The sequence below is a fragment of the Solea solea genome, chromosome 2, assembly GCF_958295425.1.
Source record: "Solea solea chromosome 2, fSolSol10.1, whole genome shotgun sequence".
Lineage (NCBI taxonomy): Eukaryota > Metazoa > Chordata > Actinopteri > Pleuronectiformes > Soleidae > Solea > Solea solea.
In genome coordinates, this window is record NC_081135.1 from 27,638,184 (window position 1) to 27,665,065 (window position 26,882).

General features: G+C 40.5%; 1 protein-coding gene across 3 annotated transcripts in view; it reads left to right on the top strand.

Moving 5' to 3' along the window:
• LOC131446111 (receptor tyrosine-protein kinase erbB-4-like) overlaps window positions 1–26,882 on the top strand; it is a 234,255-nt gene that overhangs the window by 72,654 nt on the left and 134,719 nt on the right. For 2 of the 3 annotated variants that reach the window (XM_058617115.1, XM_058617125.1), the window contains exon 2: window positions 96–134. The exons of the other annotated variant lie outside the window; for it this stretch is intronic. In XM_058617115.1, coding sequence (XP_058473098.1) covers window positions 96–134 — 39 coding nt within the window. The remainder of the gene's footprint in view (window positions 1–95; window positions 135–26,882) is intronic. 3 annotated transcript variants of the gene reach the window in all.

Below are 26,882 nucleotides of genomic sequence, written 5' to 3' on the forward strand. Positions count from 1 at the left end.
CACAAATTACCATACACATCTTTTTTTTTTCTGGGGGGAAAGGGGTTTGTGGACACAGAGTGATATTTGTTTTTTGTTTTTTTTTGTTGTTGTAGGGAAGCGACAAACAGATGCATCTCACAGCAAACAAAAAGGTAAACAATGTTGTGCATATTATGACTTCAAAATATTACACTGAAGGGATGTAAACAAGGTGGAGGGTATATTTTATGCATTGACAGAAACAGATAAAAACACACACAAGATGTATATGTACTGTATAATGCCTGCTGATTTAATGCCAGGATCTGGTTTTGTGTTGAAGAAATCATGCTGCAGGTTGTTGTTGTTTTTTTTTTTTGTCTTTTTCCAGAAGCTACAGACAGCTAAGTGCTGGAAGTGAGCTGCTTTTTGATGTGTGAGATTAAAGGGATTTAGCACTTGAATACCTTCTAGTCTGGACACTCCTGAGGGTTGTTTGAAAAGGAGGAGAAGCTTTTTTTTAGCTTCTCTCTTTTTCCTCTTCGTCTTGCTGCCCCTCCGTCTCGTGAATTTAGGGGCATCAATTAAAACACTTTGTCTGAATGGTCAGCCTTGAATGTGTACTACTTTGAATTTAGGTGGCTTCCTGTCTGATTCAAAGTTGTCGTGGGTTGAATGCACATGCCTTGATGTACTGAAAACATTATCCTTCTATTAGTAGACAACGATAGGCCAGCACGATGTTGCCAAAACATTTCTCCAACCAGATTCCTGTGATCCTTCCATGCCTCAGTGAGGCTGAAGGTTAAAAGGCCACAGAAGGCTAGACTTGACAAAGCAGTGCCAGTGCTTAATCTGTGAACAAAGGAATTCAGAAGAACACATTGGTATTCCTGTGAACCTCTTCATAAATGTATTAAAAAAAACAGTTTATAATCTCTCTGTCATCATTATCTCCCATTGGATCAAACTAAAAAAAAAAAAGCAAACAAAGCTCAGCAAACTTGAGAACAATTCATAATTCATGGTCCAGGCAGCTTTCCTCTTTTATTCCGCAGCAACAGACTGTTCAGAAATTCCACTAAGATGACCACAAAATCCATTTGGCATACTGGTTTGTTGAATGCAGCATTAAAGTTTCATCATCGTTTAGGTCAAATGAGTGCTCTGAATACAGCAGTGCATTAAAGCTTTGACTTGAGGAAAAAGGCATTGATTGTCTGTGTGTTCCGTGGCCTTGTTTGTAATCTTGAATTGATTTATCGTTGACTGATGAAAGCTCTGGCTCTCTCTATGAGGATGGATCATATCGAGTGGTATGGGCACTTCTCTTATTCATATGAATGGGTACCAAAGGCATCTTTGAGTTTATGAATTCATTTATGTATACTCCCCGTGTGCTCACTTAACGTTTGATGTGTTTCCATGTGTGTGTGTGTGTGTGTGGACGCGCGCTTGGCTATAGCTGCTCGTAGACATTCATGCTGTGAGTGCAGAGTGCATGTGTTTTTCCAGTTTGCCAAGTGGAGACAGTGGTTGTAAGAGTGATGCTCAGCTTATTTTCAATGGAGGCCAAGACAGATGTATTAACTGTGTGTGGGTGGGAGAGAGAGAGAGACAGAGAGATGGGGGATATAGATTCTGTCATGATCTTGGATTACTCACCTTGGGCTTTTCTTATCCCATTATATTTGGATTTGGTTTTCTAGAGTTGTGCATTTTCTAGTGTTGTATTCTCTTGGGCTGTATTTTTTTGTCGTTCCATACCTTGTGTGGATTATGTCTAAACTTTCATTTCATTTTGTGTCCTCATTGTTTTATACTGACACCTGTTCCTAATCTGTTTCTCCTATGTCTCGTTATCTCCCTTCCCTTAAGTGTCTTTTCTCCTGTCTTCTGTTCATAAGAATTCATTCTTCTTTTTTTCCCCCCCCTCCGCGAGTGTGGAAAGATGGGTGACATATTCACGCATGTTCAAGGACAAAGAGAAATCACACACTTAACTAGAGTAGCATGTGAAAATGAAAAATATGTTTTAATACAAATCACAATCTTTACCCACTAATTGAATCTATTGCTATTGCCCTTTTGGCAACATCAGTAGTTATGGATTTTCGCCGCTCCACTAACCCTCATTCAGCGAGGTTTAAATGCTGGCATTTATTTTCTTTTCCATTGTTGCTGCCTAAAGCCTCTATCATTTTCTCAGCAGCTCATTATTTGAGACTTCTCTCTTGTGACAAAAAGAACCCATAGGTCATCTGCACAAGCAGCTCACTATATGACACGCGGCAATTTCCTCCTAAACCTCACCGACGGCAAAATAATATGCTTCTATAAGTGTATAACTTCTTTTTTGTTTTTAAAAAATAATGACAACAAAGTACCATTAATCCACTCCACTGGTGGTTCTCTCTCTGTGTGTGTGTGTGTGTGTGTGTGTGTGTGTGTGGGTGGAGCTCACCTGCACAAGCCTTTCAAACATTTGTACTTATTTAACCAGTATAATGATAAAACTGATGTTTGCTACATATTTAAGTATTTCATTTCCAGATTTACTATTTGTCTTAAATGTTCTTATCCAGAATTGACTCAGATCTTTAATAGAAAAAGAAAAAAAAAACACCCAGGAGAGACCCGGTTTACTGTTTGTGCTTTTATTAGCATCAGTTATTCATTCATTGTCAGAAAACAAAACTAGAAAATTTTCCTTGGTATTCCAAATGACTGCTGGCTTTTACTGACAATTATTACACAGGTAAGAATGTAGAGTTATGTTTTAAAATGAAGTTCCTTTCAGCTGACTACATTTAAAAACGGAATCATTGTTTGAGTTTGACACATACAGCTGAAAAGTGTCTGACATGGATTACATGTTGTGCTCCTTGCCTTCCTCTCACCCCTCCAACTAGTATTTCTTCTCCAAAAAAAGGGTGAAAAGTAAATCTTCTGCTTGACTTCCACCAAGTCCAAACACTCGCATGTCTGGAGGTCCCCCCCCCCCCCCCCCGCCTGCATGGGCAGCCTTTGTGTTTCAGTTTGTAGTGATGCCATGGGTAAATGTAAAACTCAGCACAAATTCTTACTGATGTGTAATTTCTACAGGTACACTGGCTCAGATTAAGGATGACCTCTGAATTGTGATCTCTGACCTGTGCCACTTCTTGCTTGAGGCTCTGGCTTCTAAAAGCTCAAATTATTCACCTTTTCTTGAAGGGGGGAAAAATGGAACCTGCAAGCTAAGCAGCACAATGGCAGGAAGACCAAAGAGCTATACCTTGTTCTGCTGTGACCACAATATAAACATTTTTTCTATATTGACCGAGCAGATGTTTTATAAACACATTTCCATCCACATCAGAATGATGTATGGCTGAATTTGCCGTACAGGTTACAAGATTATCTTTTGTAACATGTGCACCTGCTGGAAAACCTGTTTCTTCAGGTGATTGAAGCCACAAAATCTCTGCTAAACCGTGATGAAAAAGCTCAGATGCTAATTTCCTCAAGCGTGTGACTAAGCTCATTATGTCACTTTTTAAAAGTCCTTTGTGTGAAAAGTGTGTGATTAACCTTCTTGTTAAAGCTGAAAGCAGCAATTCCCCGTGTTGGTTTGAATAGTGATACTTAAGAAACCATAAGTGAGTATTATTGGCTTTAGTTTTCACTGAGTTTCACATTCATTGTTGCTGTGGGAGTTTTTTTTTTTGCAATTTTAGAATTTTAGATTTCACAGGTGTAGTGGTTAGCACTCTTGCCTTTGCAGCAAGAAGACCTGGGTTTCTAACCTGGTGTGGGTCCACGGGTTCTCCCACAGTCCAAAAACATGCAGATTTGTGTATTAGGCAAATTGGACACTCTAAGTTGACCATAGGTGTGAGAGTGGGTGGTTGTTTGTCTCTTTGAGGCCCTGTGATGGACTGGTCAAGGCTACCCCACCGCCTTTCGCCCTATAGGGGATTAGCACCCGCGACTCTCATGTGGAGGATAAAGTGGTAGAAGATGGATGGATTCGACAGGATGCAGCTTAATGAATGCCACAATTAAAGCTGGATGCAGATTGTTTTTTTTAACATCCTACACAAAAATGTGACTTAAAATTTGGCCTCAATCACAATATCCTTTGTTAACACAGTGAGAAATGTGTTAAAAACAGCCTTTATTCAATTTATGGCCTCACTCAACCATAAAAAAAAAAAAAGGATAATTTCAGACAACATTTATTTCGCCTTGTTTAACTGTTCTTTACAAACGTCTAGCTTTTTAAACACTTCAGTGATGGGCTCTTTCAAAGATGGATGTTTTTAATTTGCTCATACTGAGGCACTATTCACAATTAAAGGGACCCAAATGGTGCAGCGCCTAGGTCATATCTGTGGGGACTGAAGAAGTGTGCATCTGGTGTTGTGTGAGTGTCGAGCACAAATTGTGATGAAGAGTCAATTAATCTGTTAATGAATGTGCTTGACAGGCTTTTTTCACCTCAGTGAAAGAGAAGAGAGTTGGTTAGATTGACACAGGGAGAGGAGCAGTGGACTGACAAATGAGTTAAAGTTGCTGCTGCCTATTCAACACAGCAAGATTATTCAGTCATCAATATGTTGCATACCAATGAAGAATGTATTTGAGTTCTAACCGCTGTTTTAATTTGTTCATATTAATTAATGTGAATTACTGTGTGGAATTTCAGTTTGGATGCTGAGCAACATGGAGGGAGGGGCATAGACTGTTTTCTTACAATATACAGATACTGGTTATTCTGCAGCACTAGTATAAGTCATAAGGATTTACCTCAGTGGTAATGTAAACTGTAAGAAACAAACGGTGGAGTTTAAGTATTTATTTTTTTTCTTTTTTTTTCTTGAATGCACAAAGGAAGACAGACAGACAACAGACACATGGTTTGGGTTGACAGCTCACTCTGTTAGTAGGCGTTAATGTTTACTGCTGGATTAATGCGCAGCACTCCAGTTTGTGGGCTCCTTGCTCGACGCGCTGTTAATTGAAAGGAGAAAGCAGGCATTTTTTGTTTTAGTGCGCCACTTGCAGGTGGCATTGACTTTATTTATAGACCAATTCGGCCGCAAATGTATGGCGAATGGCTCAGTGATGTAAAGCATGTTGTTGTGCCTCCTGAGTTCTTCTACAGCAGAATTTAATTGGTTGATTTAATTAGGAGCATATGTGAATTTATTTAATGTAATTGGAGGTTTGTGTGCGTCCTCTATCATCTGTGGTTGATTGTTACCGTTGATACTTCCCTTTTTGTGAGACTCAAGTTTATGTTTCTTTCAAATGGGCTACACACAAATGTTTAATTTACTGTATGGATACAGACTTTTAATCTGTTCACACTGATACCTAAAATGAATGTCTGTGTACGATAAAACACTTATGTTTCTTTTGGAGATGATATTGATGATCGTTGTCACTAAATGAGATGATTACCAGGTGCGGACGCAGTAAGTGCACATGGACCACTCACAGAACAGCAAGTCCTGTGATATTTAGGATAAATTATGGACTAAATCACAACATGTAACTCGGCCCTAGATTGGCCAGATATTTGCGGTTAAAGCTTGAGTCCATAATCAGTGTCTGATTTTTTTTTTTTTTTTTACACATCTGGATAGCCATCAATAAATAAAGTTGTTTGGGAAAACAAAAAAATTCTGGTGTAGTTGGAGTCGGGAAAAGGTTGCAGCAGGCTACACTGCAACTGCTACAACTGCCAAATCCTACTATATTGTGAGGACAACAGAGGCTGGTTATTTTTTTCCCTTTCTTTTTTACCCCAGACAAATGTATTTATATGGCTACCAGGACATAAGTAGTGTTTCAGAAATCAAATCTGTCTTTTGCTTTAAACTAGTGGATCATGTAATCATTTTGTAACAGTTGTGCAAGGATATGAGCAAACATTGAGAATGGAAAATGTTCTGGCTACTGACGCGCAAGTACCAATTCATCCATCCATCCATCCATCCATTTCCTTCCGCTTTATCCTCCACATGAGGGATCGCGGGGAGAGCTGAGCCAATCTCAGCTGACATATAGGGCGATAGGTGCGGTACACCGTGGACAGATCGCCAGTCCATCACAGGGACACATATAGAGACAAACAACCATCCACTCTCACACGGTCAATTTAGAGTGTCCAAATTACCTAATCCCCCTATTGCATGTTTTTGGACTGTGGGAAGAAGCCTGAGAACACGGGGAATACCCACACACATGCAAACGCCACACAGAAAGGGTCACAAAGGAGGAGAGGATGTGAATATAAAGAAAAGTGTTTTCATATATACTGTAGTTGAGAAGATGGGGAACCTATATACTTTTTAAATATGAATGCATTTAATGTAAAAAATCATAGTAATCATCCAAAGCCGGAGTTGTGTACTGTTGTTAAAAATACTATTAAATAAGAAAGGGCTGTTTTGACCCTTAAAAAGAAAAACAAATATTCTTAGTTTCACCTAAACATTGCACATGGCAACAACTTTTCTGAATGGCACTATGGCCACTGTCAGCCGAGGGATGGGATATAATTGACAGCGTTTTTATGGGGGTGTGATTGATTGCCTGATTAGGGACCCTGGCAGTAGCACACCACACAGATGGCAAATTAAACAGTAGACAGATGCCCCCCCCCTCAGCCCCCCAACGCACTACACAAGCTCCGTCCACCCCCTGAGCTCTCTCTGTGTCCTAGGCTGTGTTGCCCTCGTCTCTGCTTCCTCCACCTTCTCTTTCTGTCTTGTCCATCTTCACTGAGTCCTACCCAACATGAATTACAACGATGTGTGTGTGTGTGTGTGCGCACCCGCGTGCACGCCTGTGTGATCCATGGCACACACGCGCGTGTGTGTCTGTTCAGCAGAGAGGCAGCTTGTAACCACGGCCAGTGCATCATTAATATTGTCTCCTGCAGATGTACCATCAGTCTTGTCAAATCACCAGGGCCTGCCATAAGGAACATCACAGTCCTCTCTACACATCAGAGGTACACGTGTACCATGAAAGAGAACACAAGTTTTCTCTTCACAATAGTAGGCGGGGTGTCTCTGGAGTCCAAGTAAGGGCTAAGTACTTGAGAAAGTAGACCTGCTCCTTAATGCGTAGTTGATAAAGCTTTGATGCATTCCCTCGCCTTGTATCTCTCTTCGTTTTCTTATTTCGTCCCATTTCCAGTCCAGCAGTGCCGTGCCTGCTCGTCCAATTACCCTCAAGTACATCTTTGTTTTGTCTTGCTAGACTGAGTGTCTTTTTAATTTTTAATTTTTTTTTCCGCAGTAATGGCCGACGCTCTCGCCGTCCAATGTTTTACGCCATCAGTTGGCGAGAACGTGGGCGACAGAGGAACCGCGTTAATGCACTAAATATCGCACTAATGGATTCTACCTGTGTGTAACTTCCGCTGCCTCGTCACTAAAGTGGCCCGTCGCTCCAGTGGTTTGGAAAGCGTCCGTTACATTCAGTCCACAGAGCAATCATGGGATGCAGATGGAGCTGGAGTTTGTCATGTCTCAGGCTTCCTGCATATGCCCTTTGCAAATGCCACAGACAGTGATGGGTAGGAGAGAAGCGCAGATCCCGCTCCATCTCCATCTGCATGCCTGACCAACCCAGGCGCTGGTGTGTCAAGCGTTGAACCTGCGGTGAAATGAGCTTTGTAATCCAATGATATCTTGTCAGCTCAATCAGGCTGTGAAGTGCATTTTTCTTCTTCTTTATCTTCTGCTGGAATTTAGGGAAATGTGAGTGGAAGATATTAGAAGTTGCTACGATTCACAGTGTGTTTCTTTGGTGTGGTTTTGAATGCAGACTCTCATATTCTGAGACCTCTCTTGCTCAGTCTCTTTATTTTTTTCTGGTTTTAATATTAACTCACAGACACACACACACACACACATCTTGCATTTGTACAGTATGTGTATTTCTGTGTTGCCTCCGTCTCTATTCCACCTTCTTTCCACAAGGATGCACTTTTTCCTCATTTCTAACTCTCTCTCTCTCTCTCCTATTTATATGTGTGGTGCCAGAATCAATCAGTAGGTTAATCCTAATGCTGGTTGAGAGCTTTTGGCACTCTCTGGTCTAGATGCACAAACACACACACACACACTTACACCTAAAGACAAACACACAAGAGCAGTGATGCAGATTGTGTAGATAGTGCACAGAGTGCCAAAAGCCAGCCTGTAAGTGGGCCGTTTGGGATCCCTGTCAGATTCAAGTGTGGCGTGTGTGTGTGTGTGTGTGTGTGTGTGTGTGTGTGTGCACGTGCGTATGTGTGTTTCATATTTTTTGGATTTGTTCCTGTCATTATTTTAGTATCTGTTTTTTTCTCAGTCACAAGCTCTCTTGCTCCCTCTCACTCTCTCTCCCTCTCTCTCTCTCTCTCTTGGCTTGATGCCACGTGTCCATGCCAACAGTCAACAATGTAATAGCAGGGTGTGTATATGTGTTGACATGAATTAACTGCTTTGACTGGAATTACCACTGCAGCTCACACACACACACACACATTCTGTGGAGACACAGAATCAGTTCACTCTGAAAATAAAACCTTTGTTTTTTACAGTCTACAAAAAGTTGAAAGAGATTCTTTCTTTCTTTAAGTCCACCTTATAAAAGCGTATAGTATTTTGGCACAGGAACACTAATTGAACATGATATGGAGGCTTTGAGACACGTGTGCTACTAGACAATACTGCAAAACAGTGTTTGGACTGAACCTATTTTTTCTTTCTTCTTGAGAGGATGGAAACATGTGTTTGCTGTGAGAACTTTCTTTGTTTACATGTCCTGCCACCTACTACTTTTGCCATATAGTTTATGGCTGTATTATGCATGTAAAGAAACAAGTGAAAGGCCAGTGTATAACCACTGGTTATTTTTACTTTTCGCTCGGTGGAATCTTCATGCAGGCCCTCTGTCCTCCTCTGCTGCTTTTCTTTCTTACTTTCATCTGGTGGCTCCATGGAATTGATTTCTACTCTCCTGTCTGCTACCTTTGAGAGCAAGGCACCATCTGGGGAGAGGGAAAAGGAGAGAGATGGAAGGTCTTATTTTTCCTTCAAGAAGGGTGTTACACTTCTCCTGTGAAGAGGGCTTTTTGTGCTCACCCCTCTCCGTTTTTGGACGAGAACAGAGAGAATATGTGGGCACAATTGCATCGGGTTCGGTCTGGCTGGGTTAGCTGGAGGAAGCTCAGGGGACGGGTAGCCTTCAACCCACAAAATCAATTCACCAGCAGAAAACTTCTCCACTGCACTAAATGATAATACACCTTGAGAGGCTTGGCCCCTGACAGATGAGAAAAATAGCTGTGTGAAAGAGCTGTCATGGGAGATATATATATATATATTTTTGTCAGCTAGCCCAAAGTTGGCTCTATCGTATAGGCGCTCTATGCCTGTGGGGCTGATGGTGTTTTCCCTCTGTGACTTGTAAAGTTTGCCCTTTCTAACGTAGCGTTTTGTTGTTCCAAGCCCGGGTTGGTTGACATTATCCTTACTGTCTATAATGTGCCTAAAGCAACCATTCAGCTTTATAGCATTCAGCATATCCCACCAACTAACAAAACCTGTTCGCTTTAGCTGATCAAGTTAAAACTTATCTCGCCTGACTGTCACAAGTATTCTGGGAAAAGGAAACATGTAACCTTTGTTCAACCCCACAATAAAGAAGCTATGGGAACTTAGCGATCGGTAGACCTGTTCAAAAAAGTTGGAGAAATTGTTACATAAGTGGACAATCAATTGGTCCTTTTTATACGATACAGCACTAGATTATGATTTCTCTGCCGGACTGTTCTAACTAATAATGTTGTGCTGTTGTGTGTCCTTGAAGGTTTGGTGTGTTCACACATTTGGTTCTCTAGTTTGTAATATTATTAATCAAAAAAGTATTATTATATGTATTATTAAACATACAAAAGTATGTGCAGGTAACCCTTAGAGAGGTTTTTTCTGTTTATGACTGATTTGTCTTGGAAAAAGTCATGTTCATGTCCATGCATACATAAATGGTGTGATAGGAATTCCCTGATCTTCACAGAGCCCTAACCTATAACTCAACAAACACGCTTTAGATGAGTTCTCACCAGGGAAGTGAGCCAGACTGTTCTACCACACATACAGTAGTTGACTTATGATCTTGAGGCTGACTCGGGCCAAACTGCTGCATCCATGTTCAAAATCTGATAAAACACTTACAGAACAATAGTGTGTTATAGCAGTATTGATAGAAATAAAACATACCCACACACCAGTCAGCAAATTCCCATCAGTGCACAATTTCTCATCCATTATAAAGACCGGTCTGCAGTCATTTCTTCCATGATACCAGCATGGTTGCAGGAGCCACTGAAAGATGCAAATGTGTACTTTTAGCATGGATCCATCCTATCATTTGATTATACCCTTCACCAGTGTACAGGCAAATGACTGGGAAGAACATCTGTCTGAAAACAGATAATCCACAGCGCTCTGTGGTCCCCGCTATCACCCCTTGATGGTCTACCCGTGCATATGAATGCATTTGCGCGGCCTGTAATGTCGCCAAGAAATGCATGCCCTGGTCTCTGTTTTTTAATCTCCGTTATTACAAAGGCATCAATTCATTTAAGTTAAGTAAATTCAGAATGCAGGGGGAAATGTGTGCACATTCTGATAAGAGGAAAGATTGTCCTGTCTGGGGACAAAAAAAAAAAATTGCTACAGTTACAAGCAGGAGTGCCTTTGCATGCAGAGATCTCAACAGAATTGAACTTGGAAAATTACAAATAAGGTTTAAAAAATTTTTTAAATTATTTATATAATTATAATTATAACCCTTATACATATTATTTTATTTCAATGTCATGATGTTGTTGCACTACCACTTTACACCATAATACTACTGTTCAAGTGCATAAAAGGTTTTTTAAGTTGGCACTATTACATTTATAGTTACTGGTGTGTGCTGCAGAAATGTCAATTCACATATTTGTATGAACTACTTCATGATTAATCAAAATGTGTATTTTTCTTTAGTAACACATTGTTATGTACTTGTCCTAGTGTTGAAGTCATTAGAGAACCTCTTAATAATGACTTATAATGTAGTTATTTCTAAATCATTCTTCATTCTTTCCCTATTAACTAAGCACTAAACTTTTGTCAAAGGTGTGTGTCTGTCTGTCTGTCTGTCTGTCTGTGTGTGTGTGCATTTCCCTTCATGCGTGACTTTAAATACTCATGGGATGGAAACCTCTATAAATGTCAAGCAGAAAAAAGCTGATGTTGCAGTCACACCTAAAAGGGTCTCACCAAGTGAGACATTTTTAAAAGATTACTGACGCATATGTCCCTGTCTTCTCTCATCTTTCTTTTTTGGCACATACACAAATGCACCACATGTCTTTGAATCCATCACAGCTCATACACTCTGCCTTTTTATTTTTATTTTGAGTGGAATGCAATTTCTTTTTTTTCATGTCATTTCTGCTGCTCTGTGTATTATGGTGAGTAACGGGGACGGAAAGGGAGAAGTTGATGTGGAAGGCAAGAGGAATAATAACCATCGCATGGGGCCCATCATAAGCCCTCTTTTTACCTCCTACACTTGCATTTACCTCAGTCATTTTGTGGTGTTACTAATGCATGTTGAGATCAGACACAAAAAAAAAGATGATTTCTCTACTTCGGTGACAATGAGGTATCAGAATGGAAATCTGTGTGCTAACACTGTAACAGAAAGTACTGCATTTTGTTGAGTTTTGGCTAAAATGATTGTTGACTGTAAAAAGTTAGATAAGATATGATGGCATCATCACTGGCGCTCATATATAGTAAACAACAAACAAACAAATTTCAGAATTAGCTTCACTTATCGGTGATATTGGTTTGACTTTGGTGTTCAACTTCCTAGTCCCCACAGCACTTGAGGAGAGAGCCTTCGACTCCTTTTCAAAGTCATTGTGGTGAGTTTCAGAGGTGGTGGAGGGTTCAGAGGAAAGAGAGCAGGCCAGTGATGGAGATAACAGTTTTTGCCTAGATCTGTCACCTTCTGCGATTGGTTCGCTGCCAGCTTTGGGGTTTGACTTCTAATCGACTTCAGCTCCAGATGTTCCCAGCTATAATCCCAGTGTGTTTGTGTGCAAGTGTGTTACTGCATTTTGGCTATGAATGTTACCATATGCACATTTGCAGAGGAACGCTGTATGTGTGAATACGTTTTCATCGGGCTGTCATCTCATTATCACCCCGCATTAATGTCTTCTGAGTGGCACGCACAAGGGAGAGCGCCTGAATAGAATGAAGGTAGTTTACGATGCAAAATGTTTTAAATCATCAGTGACAAATGGGAGACCGGTCCCTTGTAATTAAAACAGGAAAGGTTCATTGTTCTGCATTGGTATTCAAAGACAATGAGGGAAGAAATTAATCACTGCAAAAACTGATGTCATCAATGAACCATAATGGCAAAAAACAGCTTGCTCTTTTATCCACCCTCGCATCAAAATCTTACATTTTACTATCACCATTGCATTTCCAACCTATGTGTATGCTATGTCTTAATACCATTAGGTCATAACTCTTCTCTGGGGATTAGGGGAAAAACCTTTTTTCTCATGCATGTGCATTAAGCTTATCTTTTAAGACAAACCACCTACAATAGACCGCCAACGAGAACATACATTTACTTTTGCATAAAAGCATGGTCCTCTCTTTTCATGTGGTCCAATCGTGGCCTTTACTTTGATCAGTGTAATAGTACACATCCAGTTTCCTGCCTGTGTACATTCTGTGTCCATAAAAATGACAGCTTCAAAATGTGTTTGACTTTGCTGTAACTGATTAAGGCTAAATGGCATCAAGTAATGCCAGCTGAAAGCTAACTAAGCCTTTTATTGGTGAAATACTGCAGAATGATGACTCGTAATTATGGACTAATTCCCCGAAAAAGACTTAATTACCTTTGGCTGTCTAAAAGGAGCTTCCTGTCGTTCCCTCTGTCTGTCTGGCTTCCCTTCTGTCTTTTGCTGCAGTCAGTGTGACATATTGTCTAAGATTGTACACAAATCATTAAACACACACTGAATTAGGGCGACTAAAGCTTAGCTTCAAGATCACACACTCCAAGAAACGCCACAGAGTTATTCACGGTTAAACTGTGCATGTGTGTGTATGGCGGTGCACCTCACTGCTTACTTACAAACCTCTGCCTCCATCTCAGTATCTACCATTAAGGTGTCGAGTCTCTCCCTATAAGGGATATTAATGCATTAATGTCATTGCTTCCCCTGCTGTGCTAATCTTGGTGTTCCCGTGTTGAGAGCAACAAGGTCAGAGCTTCGATGGCAAACATCATCATCCCATGTTATATAGTGTAGCTTGTTCAAAACAATGAACCCCAAACTGATCCCTAAGTGAACAAGACAGCACCATGAATGGGAGACGTGTGTCTTACGAACACATTTTTATACTGTACACATGATTGTTATTAAGGGGGGGGACGATCATCCATTTGCCTGCTGTAAGTGAACCCTGAATGGAGTTGGCTGATATGGCCAATACACTTAATAATTATCCTGTATAGTCATGATCTTATTGCTAAAAAAATAAATCTAACTTTGCACAGTACTGTCTTTACAGGCTTACTAACCCCAACACAACAACACTCTTCATTTGTGTGTGTTTGTGTGTGTGAGAGACACATTTCCATTATTTGCCATGGATACAGCGATGTATATGGCATTGTTTTACAGCTCTTTATTAATACTCTATTTGTGTGTGTGTGTGTGTGTGTTTGATAGAAACTACAAATCAGTACAGAGGTGATGTGAAATCTTTGAGGGTAGAGCCAATGTCATAACATTGAGCTGCGGAATCCCTGACAAGATTAGTTGTGTAAAAAAATGTAATGTATTCACGTTAAAAAAAAAAGAAAAAAAGCAATATTAGATATATGAATATTGTGTATGAGTGTGCAAGAGGCAGATAAATAGACAGGGAGATGGAGAAGATGAGAGAGACACAACCCAGAGGGAACAGTTGGATTTAAATGGGCTTGTGTAATTGTCTTAAACAATCTTCCCTTTACAGGTTTACTCAAGCCATGCTTCCAGTAATGCGTTTCTGACTCCTATTGACTCCCAATTGCCTTTCATTGAGTACATTGCAATCCACTTTTCTCTCTATTTCTCCCTCTCTTTTTATTGCATCTCATCAGCGATGGGGAAACAGCCCAGCTGCTGCTGTGATGCCACTCACGGCCAATGTGCCCTGACAGATTCCAGTTAAGTTGGGAAATGTAATGTGTGAATATTAGAAAGTACTTTGACACGAAACATCATCCCCCTTCCTTTGTCGCATTATGTAGATCTTAGCCGGCGTCTCGGCTCAGTTTATTTCTCCACTCTCACTGTCTCTTTGGGGCTCCGTCCTCTCCCCCGCGGCTGTTTGTTAACATATGTAAATATGCCCACCATGCATGCATATGCATCAAGTATCATTTTTGACCCGCGATGTGGTTTTGTCAACGAGTGCATCTCTACCGGACTTCCCATGCTTATTTTATTATACATATTATGTGTGGGAAGAGTAAAGCAATGAATGGAGAATTCAAGAATAAATGTAAACCTGTATTATATCCTACTCCTTTGTGTAGTGCATTGTATCATTACCTAGAAATTGTCATGATTTCAGACAATAAATTCTTCATATGGAATGCAGTTAGTGCCACAATTCAGCCTTTTTTTTTTGTCTGAGACGGAACTGGCAACCCAGATTTGATAAACTGTCTTGTCTTTTCTTTTCTTTTCTCTGTCCATCTGCATATGTAAGTCCATTTGTCTCTCTGACTCTTGTCTACTGCATCTTAAATAAACAACCAACTGGCAGTCGTTAACTTGGGAATCTTGAACTCATCGTGGGTGTGAAGTGTGTGTTGATGGAGCTGCCACTGGCTGATATGAAGCTATGCTGACAAGTATTTCAAATGATGTAGCCTAACATTTACTCTAAGTATTCATGTCTGAATTAGATGCTGCACTTTGTTGCTGTCATCTGCCTCCACTTCTGAAGATAGATATTTGAGACTCCCACGACTTAAATCTCACTCCCACAACATTTAGTTTTTTGTGAATGGAAGTTGAACAGGGCTGTTTTCTAAGGAGACGTCAATCACACAGATATCCACACTTTACCTCACAGTTGTATCGGAACATATAATATTTGATAACTCTAGATAATCACAAAGTAAGTGAAGTTTCCCATTTTTGAAACAGATATGTTTATTTTTCGATGCCACTCAAATATTTCCAGCCAAAAATCCATCTACTGCACTCAACTCATTCCCTGATCACTGCCCCCGGCCTTTTTTCACATTGTGATGGCAGCTGGAATACAAACAACCCTGACTGGGACACTGCCGGGGTCAAGGCTGACCAGTTTTGATATCCAGCCACAGCACCTGAAAACTAGACCCTTTGTTTAGTACGGCATGCATTTGTCTACATGCACAGTTGTGATGGCTGGTCTGACTGAACCGAATAAAGATGTGAGATAGGAGATGTCTTGCAGAGGGCACAATGAAAAATGGCATTTTATCATCTTCAAAGGCATTCCTCAAAGATATGGAGGAGAGAAGAGTCGAGGGAGGAGAGTTCTATGTCGGTAACATATCCTCCCTTACTGGCTAAAAGAACAGCAGATGGTGTGAAAATGTGTGTGTGTGTGTGTGTGTGTGTGTGTGAGAGAGAGCATATATACTAGGTATGTGTATTCTTTATCAGAAAGAATCTAAGAAGAAAATATCAAATGATTTTTGCATGTTTTTTTCTGGTAACCTAAATGATCCACGCCAACATTAAACCACCACCATTCCCCAGTTCCTGTAGAGATGCCTGTTTTATGGCTATACCTTCAGCTCTCCTTAAATTTCCTTGTCTGTGTTTTCCCTGCTGACATCCAGCAATATAAAAACACATACAGCCACACATTGCCCGAAGGGAATGCTGAGTAAAGACCACTGAATACCAGAACAATAGGGACAGTTTTGTCACCTCGAGGCCCACAAGTCGACTAGGGAAATGTTTCTTTTTGGAGTCAAAGCCAGGCGGGGGAAGTGGGGGTTGGTGGGAGATGAATGTGACTGTTATACAGAACATGGTTTGTGCCTCTATCTCAATTACCATGGGCAGTTCATTGTGTTTGGGTGGCATCCTGCTGGTTTCTGCATTGCCGTGTCGTGATTGATTTTTGGTTCCTTAGAAGCATTCAACCGACAGATCGCAGGTTTGTTGTGGACATATTTCTCTCCATTACTCTGTTTTCCGCAACTTCTCCTGCTCTGTGATTCTCAATCAGGCTCAAGTTTTTCACACTTTAGCGCCCCTTTGTCTTCAGCACCTGCTGGTCAGTATTTCTCTTTTTGTATCACTGTTTTCATCGCTGTGTTTGCTCCCTTGCTCCCTCTCTAAGGAGCGGGGCCAGCAGAGTTCATCTCCAGAATAAGAAAACTGTATCTCAACACACAGCAGTTGCTTTTTTGACCAGGAGTGCTCCGATATCTACTCTGCTCTCGAATGTTGGACCACCACAGGCCAATTAATCTTCGGAATGCACACACACACACACATACACACCAGTGTGTGTCCTCAAATACACACATGAATGCACTAAAATACACTCTCTCATGCTGCTTCTCCTGCATCGCTTGCTGGAGCCAGTTGACCTTCACACTGGGAAAACAGGTTACGTGATGGGATCAGTGACCACTGGCGGGCCCTTTCACCCACAATCTCATCACCTCTACTTACAGTAAGTGGATGAGAGATGCATTGACAAGAAGAGCAATGGTGGATGGGGAAGTGCACTTATCTGAGGGTCCTAGTGGGCTGATGATGTGCAGCTGTTTTGCTGCAGGTGGTCTGTGTATGAGTTTGTTTTTGAAAGCCATTTTTAATCACGGAGAGGCACATGGAACGAGGGAACTTTTTCTATGCAAAGTATTCAGCAATTTATTCATTGAATATGTAAAATAAAACATCCGTGATTTCATTCCCCAATATTTGTGGCCTAACTAAACTAGAATGTCAATATAACTTATGAATTGACTGCTGGTGATACACTTTAAGTGAAGGGTCTGAAAATGAAAATCATTTAATAAAGATGCCCCCGAAACAAACAAACAAACAAAATAATTCTAATAATTAAACTGACTCATAGTGAAACTGCCCACTAAGTAAGAGGGTGGAGTGAGCTCATTTGTTCAAATCAAATTCTTGAGTCATAAAAGTCAAAAACCTAAAAGCTAACACACAAATCAGCAATTAAAACTGTTCAAAACTCTGTTCGCAGAAGACAGGAGACTACGTCATTACAAAGGCGTCTTGTTTGTTTATGCTTCACTTTAAACGGCAACGAAAACGACACATGCTCAGTCCATTCAATCATGTCCTCACAATAACTGTATAATGAGTCTTTCTCTTTAAAGAAATGAAGAAGGGAAATAATGGGAAGACGGCGATGATATCTAGGTAGGAGTAGGAGAAAGCGGTGTGTCTGTACAACCTTAGGGGCTATTTACTCATCCATCTCAAGAAATACAGTAACTCTGTCTCTCTGTCTCTGAACAGAGAGCAGACCCCATGCTCATTTTCATGTTGGGTTTAGACTTTGCTTAAAAATACATCAGTCAGAGAGATGAAGGAGAAAGCCTTCAGAGGCACTGGAGAAGAAGAACCAAACGGGGATTCATTGACAGATTTGCCCTTTACTCCCAGCTGTTACACAAGTTCTCTAAAGAGACTAGTCATAATGGAAACATGGTGTGTATTTTTTTTCTTTACTTAAATATTTTTCAACACCAACGCTATGCAAGCCTCTCTGCATCCCTCAAACGGCCTGCTTCCTACCGCATGTTAGTTTCCACTGTATTAGAAAGAAGTTCGGAGTGAAAATAACAACTCCCTGTGGTTGGTTGAAATCCCATTTGCAAAGTGAGCTGCGGTACACGGGATCAAGTGATGCTGCTAGACAAAGAAAACTGAAAGCAGGGCAGGAACAGTAAGGTTACAGATAAATCTAATTAGATGGAGAGATGGGCAGTAATAGAAGCGAGAGAGGGGGAGTGAAAGAAACGGAGAGCGAGGACACTGGAGGGGGAGCTGACTCATTCATCACCACATTCTCGACTTTTTTTCTTCCAACTCCATGGGACATGCTTTGATTTCTGTAAACACATTCCAAGTTTGTTAAGTAGATATAATCAAAACTAATTTGGGAGAAGTTTTTCTTTTTTTTTTTGTCAGGGACAGAAGGTTGCTTGACAGGCGGTGTGCTCCCTCATCTTCCAAGCCCCTTCCTACATGCTGGGCTGCTTCCTCTGGCTCCAGAAGGTTACTTTTCGTGGTTAAAAGACCCAAAGCAAGCTTTCAAGTGGTTATGAAATAAAATCTCCCAATGATGACGGAGAAGCTTTGATTCTCAGACCAAAGTACAAGGACATGTTCTCATCTAAGTTTGATTAAACTGAACTTGATGAGGTTTGTCTGGTGTGCTGCTGTGGCAGCCTGACCCAGGTCAGTTTGCCCACAGAAGTTCAGGTTGTTTGACAAAAAGAAAAAAAAACAAAAAACAACCATCCAAATGCTCATCTTATCTCCCTAAACCAGTGACAGCGAAAAAAACTCCTATCGTTCAAGAAGAAAAACATTTGATCTGTTTATGACTCCAAATACAATTGATGTCACATGCAACTGTCATGAAAGCATAAACCAGTACTTTTAAGTAAAGTGTCTGATATAGACTGACATTGTTTACATTTTCATTTTAAAAGTTAGCCCTGAGGGATTCAAAATGTTCTAAAATGTTTAAATAATCATGAGGGGACAAAAGTGGAACATTGCAAACATCCCTCTGAGGACAACTTTCACTAAATAAACCACTACATCACACACTCTTGGTAACTTCTGCAAACACTGACTGTAGCATCATCTAATATTAGTTACCAGGAAGACACTGCACATAGAGTCAATTGGGTTTTCTTTCAAGCTGCACATGTACTGTAACTTTTATTCTCTTGGAACAGACTGAGGAGGCAGAGAAAATCAACATGCCAAACCGTGGGACAGATGTGATTAATTCAGTCAGGCAGTCACCCTGCAGTGGCTGGAGCATGTTCCCTTTTGTCGGTCTCACTTGTGCCCACCAATGCCCTTTGCGTATAGTCAGATGAACAGTGATGGAAGTTTGCCTAAGGTCGCCAGTCACTTTTAGTTAAAAAGATTGTATGGACAAGGAAATGTCACATTGAGAAAGCAGATAATATTGTCAGGATGAAAAGAAGTAAGTTTTACACGCACACAAAGCACCATGTGCTCAGCAAAGTTGGTCAGAGCTGAGTCCCGATTTTGGTTGTCAGCTCATGAATGTTTCTCCTGAGAATAAGCCTACAACAGTACAGCGCTTACTTTGACTATGTTTGCTTTTTGTATGAGTAAGCTCTTTGTGTGACGAAGCCTAAAAAACCCAACACAAACATCTGTGCGCTAAGAACAGATGTATGTTACGCATCGACGGCGTCATATCGCCAAGTTTTGAAATTACATTTTGTTTCAAAGACAGAAGCAGGTGGGAACACGAGAGGGGAATTGAGAAGCGTTATTTTCCGTCCTCCGTCATCGTCAAAATGCAAGCGCTCGTTTGATCTCTCCGAGTGTTATTTTCATCCATACGTACTCGGATACTTACTGAGAGCTGTGTCGACTCTGGCCTGTGCATGTAGCTGAAGCATCACTGCAAATGGGTGTTAATGGGAAGGTGTACTGCTCACGGAGCTCATGCTGCAGAGCACTGCCTCTACAGCTATTTCTCCTCCGGTTTTTTCACTTACTATCATCAAGTGGCATATGGCTGTCAGAGGCGGCTGCCAACTCACAGGCTTTAATTTGAGCTTAGCTCTAGGTTGAGAAGGCAGGGAAGTCGTTTTTTTCTTTTTTTTTTGTTTTATGTTAAAAACAGAAGGAAACGCCAGGCGTCACCGTAGTAAATAAGGACGAGCTTTGCATGTTAGCTCCTGCGAGTCGTCTCAGCGGAGTGTAAATAAGGAGACAAAGGGGGAGAAAATATCTAATCGTCCTTGAAAAGGATGTGCCCCCGTTTTTTAATATCTTCTGCCCTGATGCCCAGAGGTATTGCAGCAGGAGGGGAGGAGTGGGGAGGTGTGCATGGTGGAGGTGCGGTCGGTGCCGGGTGATGGGGCATTACTCTTGCGCCATTGACTTCATTATAGTCCCTCTCACATATCCATCCCTCACTCTCTTTAAATGCCCTTGCTAGCCTCTAATTCACTTAATTCCTTGATTATCAATTCTGACAGCATTCGGGCAGAAAGGTCAATACTTTTTGTGGCGTGTGCCTGAACTTTATAACACTGACTCAAAAATGAAGGGACTGGCTTTGCCGAAGGAGTGCCAAGATGGAAACACCATGTATTGCACTCATTCACTACCAGTTGGTTTCATTCAATTTTCACGGTTCACACAATCACAGGCATATATTGCGAGAGAACATAGGAAATGGTATGCATGAGCTCACACAAGGACGGGGGTAGAAACACGAGCGCGAACACGCCACAGACTATTTCTACACTTGCTACACAACTCTCTGCTCGTTCTCTTTTCTCCCTTTGACGAGATTAAGGTTGCCATGCCGTGAGTGTACGCGACAGACTCACGAAACAAGTGTTTCCCCCTGAGGAGAGGCTATCTAAATGGGAACGCGACATGACAACTTTGCTCAAAACAGCCACATAATAACACCGCGCCCAGTGTCGCACACCGCCACTCTCTGATTCATGCATGTAAAATATACAGGACTCTAAAATCATCTGCATCTGTCGCAGAGTGTCCTTTTGTCCTCAAAAATAATTCTATGTACAGACACATGTGAAGTTGTATGCACAAACTGTCAGTTTGAATGTTATTCAAGACCACATGTGTTTTTGTTAAGCATGCTGGACCTCAGAACGTATTCTAATTTGTCCGGAGCAGAATTATTGAAGCGTGTTTTCACAGTACCTTAGTGGGCAGATAAGATGCTGCAACAGGACATCCTGGGTCAGTTTGACATGCAACTCCACTGCAGGTAAAAGTGACTTCTGGCTGTGTCATTTGTGTGAGACGTGTGAGCAATCATACATCTGCACGCTACTGTCTGGAAGGCACTCAGAAAAAGCCGCCTCCTTGGGGTGAATGCATGCGGTACTTAAGCATCTTGTTTAGATGTGTGTACATAACGCCTGTGGTTGTGTGTGAGCCGGGGAGAAACAAAGCAAACGTGCACGAGAGAGTGTGAGACTGGGGGGAAAGTGAATGAGACCAGACTCTGTCTGTTTGCATGTATCCATTAGGTATGTGAAGGGTAACAGTCTTACTCTCCCTTGCCACCACACCTACACACACACACACACACACTGAATCCTGTGAAAAAATATTAAAAGGGGATCCATTTTACGATACACAAAGTACTACCAAGCCCCTGACAGCTTGCCTGGGATGATTTGGCTGATTTGTCTCAGTAGTTTGGCTTCACATCTTCTCTCAACTGTTTCTTCATCAATCTCATTTAATTAGTTGCTTCAGCCCGGGGAGAAACCGGCTCACCTGGTCCCCCTTTTCCATGATGGTAATAATGTAGTCCAAACAATAGTTGAAATGGGCTGCATTTCACAAGTCTGCGCTCATATCAAGAATTACGACTCGAGGATTATAACGAGTATTGCTCTGTTGTGTACTTGTCACTCCCAGGTAAATGGATAATGTGTCATACCCACACGTTGGCTCATGCCCAGCGATGTTTTTAGATCATTGCCATCTAAAAATCCGTGAGAAAAGCCCACGGATCATCAAAAATCATTAAGATTTATTCTGACCTTGACTGTCTGTATCAGGTAAAAAAAAAAAAAAATCCTTATTTTGTCTTAAGTATGGATTATGCTGTATGCTTATACAACAAAAACGACGACTGTCTCTTTCCCTGACAGATACAATCACAAATGCAGAGCCCTAACGATTCCACTTTGGAATAGTTCAGACTGAAATTATATTTTATGTCATATGTAATTATCTTTGCATAAAGCATGCATTACTTTAAAGGAGACAACTGACATGTTGTTCTGATGCACAATTTAGAGTAAACGCACACATCCTCCTCTCCCATCCCAGGTGCTATGTGCCAGGCACTTCATTAGCCCGGCTCTGCAGATGGACGCTGATGGAAACAGGGTCTTTGAGCTTCATTCTTTGTGACTTGCTCATTAAAATCAAATTATGTGTCAGGATGCATAACATGTACGTGCATTTATAGCTCAACAAGCTTTTTGTCTCTCAGCAAGCCGTGTCTCTGTTTGTCTTACACGGTCTGCCACATTAGCTTTGCTCTTTGTGCTTATGCTACACACCTGACAGCTACACTTGTGACAAACTTCCCTAAGAAACGTTCCGTTTTACCTTCTTCAGAGCAACTGCTTCTTTGAAACAGGTTTCAACCCTCTCTGCTTCTCCTCATGTCTTATCAGTTAATGGGTAAAATATAGCTGATCCCGTACTTTTAACATTAATGTGTGGGGAATGGAAAAAAAATATCTTCAGTTGCAGAGATTTGCTGTTAAGATTCGTTAAGTATGATTAGTTCTATTTATCACTCAGATAATCTGGACTGAAAAACAAATATCACCAAACATAGAGCGATGAGGAGAATGATGCCTAACCATGTAAGACTTTGGAGATAACAGAGGTCCTGGAGATATGACTGGCCTACATAGGATATAAGGATGCGACTAGAAATTACTGCGGCAGTCCTTTCAGATTGAGTTCACCTGGGACTGGTTTTATAAGAGTCATTCTGTCTTCATGTGCCTGTTGAAGTGATACATAAACACACACTGGCTAACGGAGAATGTATGAATGAATGAATGTATGTGGTCCTTTTGAATGTCCACGCGATGCTGCGACCTGGCGTCTCGACATCATGTGACGGCCATCACACAACATGCTACGGCAGCTGTGAGCCAAATTCAGACATCTGGACTCGTGTATTCAGAATATGAACTGTTTTAAAACTCAAAATGACCAGCGGACTGTTGCCTGCATGTTGCTCATCGTCATGTGAGTAATAAAAGCCACCGTTAACATGTGGAGTGAGTGCAAGCACCAGCATAGTAGATAGATATTGTTTTTAAACTTTACTACCTGTAGTAAGCTCTGTGCAATGATGTAGGCAACAGGCAAACTTGTATTTGTTGTGGCGTCGTTTATACCGTTGTTTTGTTTTCCACTTTTACTAATTATTACATGGTTGTTTTTCTTTGTTTTATTTACACTGTAAATATTAGCACAGTTTTTTACTAAAACAGCTACACAACATAAAACATATATGTCTAAAACTAAAACACAGAACCTTGTAAAAACAATTTACGTACTGCACATGCCACAATTGTGGTATTCTGGAGGGTTAAGTCTTTCTGTGCTGTGGTTAACCATCCAATGCATCTACAGCAAGTGTTCATTGGTTATTGGTTATTAACCTTTAGCAGGTTCCCTGAATGTGTGTCTGCAATTATTGAATGAGAGGACGCAATGAGCTGGTTTATAACCAACAGACAACAGAAAATGCAAAAAAAAAAAAAATAGTGACTTGGCCTTAACACCAAGCTCTGTAGTCTTTTACACTCACACAAATCAATCACTTGGTTTAAGACATGGTTAGTTTTAACATCCGCTGTCTCCAGCGTGGCTGCCACAACAGTAGAAAGCGGTACATAGATGTAATTGTATTTGATTCCAGCTACACCTCTGCCTTTATTGAATCAGCCAACACCACCTAGTTAGAATCAATACCAATGTTATCACAGGGCCCCAGGTGAGCAAGATATAAAGAGAAAATCAGTTGTGACAACACCTCTTCAATCATCAATAGAGTTGTCTCCTCTTCATTTCTTGCCATTGACTAACATATTGAATGCTGATGAGGGAGAGAATTGATCTTCTCCCTCACTCACACTCACTGAGGTGACTTTACATGGGGAGTGAGCAAAAGGCAATCAGAGGAAATGGGTGATAGAACGAGAGCAGGGAACAGAGAGGAGGAGAGGTGCAACAGAATTACACGGTCCAAAGTGGAGTAGAGTTGTATAATCGAGTTGCCTCTAATTTGTGTCATCTGGGGAATTTGAAATAATCAAGAAGAAAGACGACTGACTGCAGCTCGGATAAAACGCTTCCTGAAACCAGTGTGGGATGAGCACAGCACTGAAGAGGATACAGGTGTTGGAAAAGTGAAGTGGTTTAGCAACTTTTATTTATTTGATGTGTCACATCTGCAGGTTGCTGTCAGTGTTTATGGCTGTTGTACTCAGCTGTGGCTGTTTATCCGCCTTGCATTATAAATAATGTAGAAATAACAGGAAACCATTTGCACTGAAAGTGTAGAAGTCATCAGCAGTCTGCGGAGAGACTTAACTATGTCACTAATGTAAATAAAATCCATAATAAAAACCGAGCGTGTGAAAGTGTACATCTGGCTGTAAGCTGTTTGTTGACAGGTTCGCCATAAATAATGAATATTATTCTAGCTTGAGGGGCTATTGAAAAATTTAAATTGCACATTGAGCACTACATATTTGTTTTATATATATATATACGAGGGTGAGGCTGTGTGTTTTTGTGTTAGTCTGTTTCAATAATCTAAATCTACGTTCCCTACATATATTTCACAACTTTTATTGCAATTCGAATTTTCGCATCTACAGTATAGATTATAATTTATTATTATTGTGTTTATTTTCTTCCTACCCTTCTGTGAAAGAAATGACATTATGTTGTGAAGTTGGATGAAACATCCTCTTAGAGGAAGGGAGTTGCTTTGGTGCCATTTTCAAAATGTTCAGATGAATAGATGAATGTTTGTGTGGCACTTGGCACGGCCGGTGATCACTCCTTGCACACAATGGGCATACACCTCGGGCATATTGACGAGTGTGAGGCAAAACAATCTGCGAAATTCATCGTCGTGTATGATGAATGACGCAGAGCATTTCCAAATCAATCGGGATTTAAACATGTTTTAGGGCGTCACCGGCTTTATGGAGAGTCCATTTCAAGGAGATGACGTTTTTATTTTCCCTGCTCTCCTTGCACCTTGATATTCATATCGTCGCCTTACACCAAAAATCCAAACAGGGAATCATGGGTGTTGTCAGCCAGCAGGAACGTTAGACCATCAAAGATAATTGCATGCTAATGTTCAATAAGCCTCGTAAGTCACTGAAGATAATTGTCGCTGCCAAACAGCCCTGCCAAGGGAAAGCACACCTAATCCCTTGGCTGTGGCCGAGGAAAATTAAAACTAAGCTCCTCTGGCCAGCCACTTCCAGTGTGATGGAAGAAACAATTACACAACAGGCCACTGGAGCACAATTAATAAATAACCCAAGAGCTTCCCACATGTACGCATTCTAACAAAGATGCATCTCCCCATTAGCTGTAAAAAAAAAAAAAATGAAAATACACAAAATTGTATGAAAGCAGTGAAAGAAGTGAGCTGTTGGTTCCGGTTCACTGGATGATGGCGTTTATGCAGGAGGAGCTTGTTGTTCCAGGGATCCAAAATATTCATCATGGTCACCCAACTGCTCTGCTGTAGGCTCCGATGACATGGTGATCTGTACAACGTACAATAACCACCATGTATACAGATGCTCTGTATACATGGTTCCAGAGCATCTGGAACCATGTTTACATTGTCAATACATGATTTCTATTATATATATATATATATATATATATATATATATATATTTATCTTACAAATATTTTAATATAAATGGAAGTCTGTTATTCTTCTTCAAGTGGGACCAGTGTAAAGAGTTGCCAGTGAGCATTTAGTCATGAAAATGGACATCATGGCACAATACATCCTGCAATCCCATGGATTTGGACACATTTCTTGGTGGGATGGTGGATTCAGATCTGTTAATTGGCAGGATAATATTTTGACACAGTTTACTCTCATTTGGACACTTAAAACCCAGCTTGGAAATAGACATGGAGGCAGCATTTTTTGATGTAATCTTTTTTGGATCAGAAAGCAGTGACAATTTTTTTTTTCCCACACAATAATAAATAAAGTAATATCAACAGGATATTATGAAGAAAGAGGTATAATCATGGCAGGAAATTGAACAAGTACATGGAAAGGCAAGCAGGCTGTTTTGTTGTCAAACCAGGGAATAAAATGGAACCAAAAAAAAGAAACAAGTTATGTTCAGCCTTTTGGTATATATATATACAGTATATACAGTATATATATATATATATATATATATATATATATATATATATATATATATATATATATACAGTATATACAGTATATAGATATAGAGATAGATAGATAGATATCGATATATATGTATATATATATATAGAGAGAGAGAGATAGATATACGTAGATATATATATATATATATATAGATATACAGATATATCTCTATCTATATGTGTTGCTGTTAACTAGGCACAACATTGTCAATATCTAAACAAGGTTTGTCAGTGCCAACATAACCATAAGCAAACATAAACATCCCTATTGAAATTGTCACAGTATAAACATAATTGCAACTTACAAAACGTGTAAGTTAACTGCACCCACATTTAATTAAGAAAAAAAATTTAAACATTTGCATAAACATTACTTGCATGTTGTGATTCTTTTCTCCCTTGATTTCATGTGTAACTACAGTGACATGAAACAGAGGGCTGATTTTCTATTTTCATTGTGTTTCCTAGTTGCAAAAAAAAGAAAATACTATAAACAATGAACAGCAATAGGGAAGATTAAACCCAGGGATTTCTTTGCTTCTAC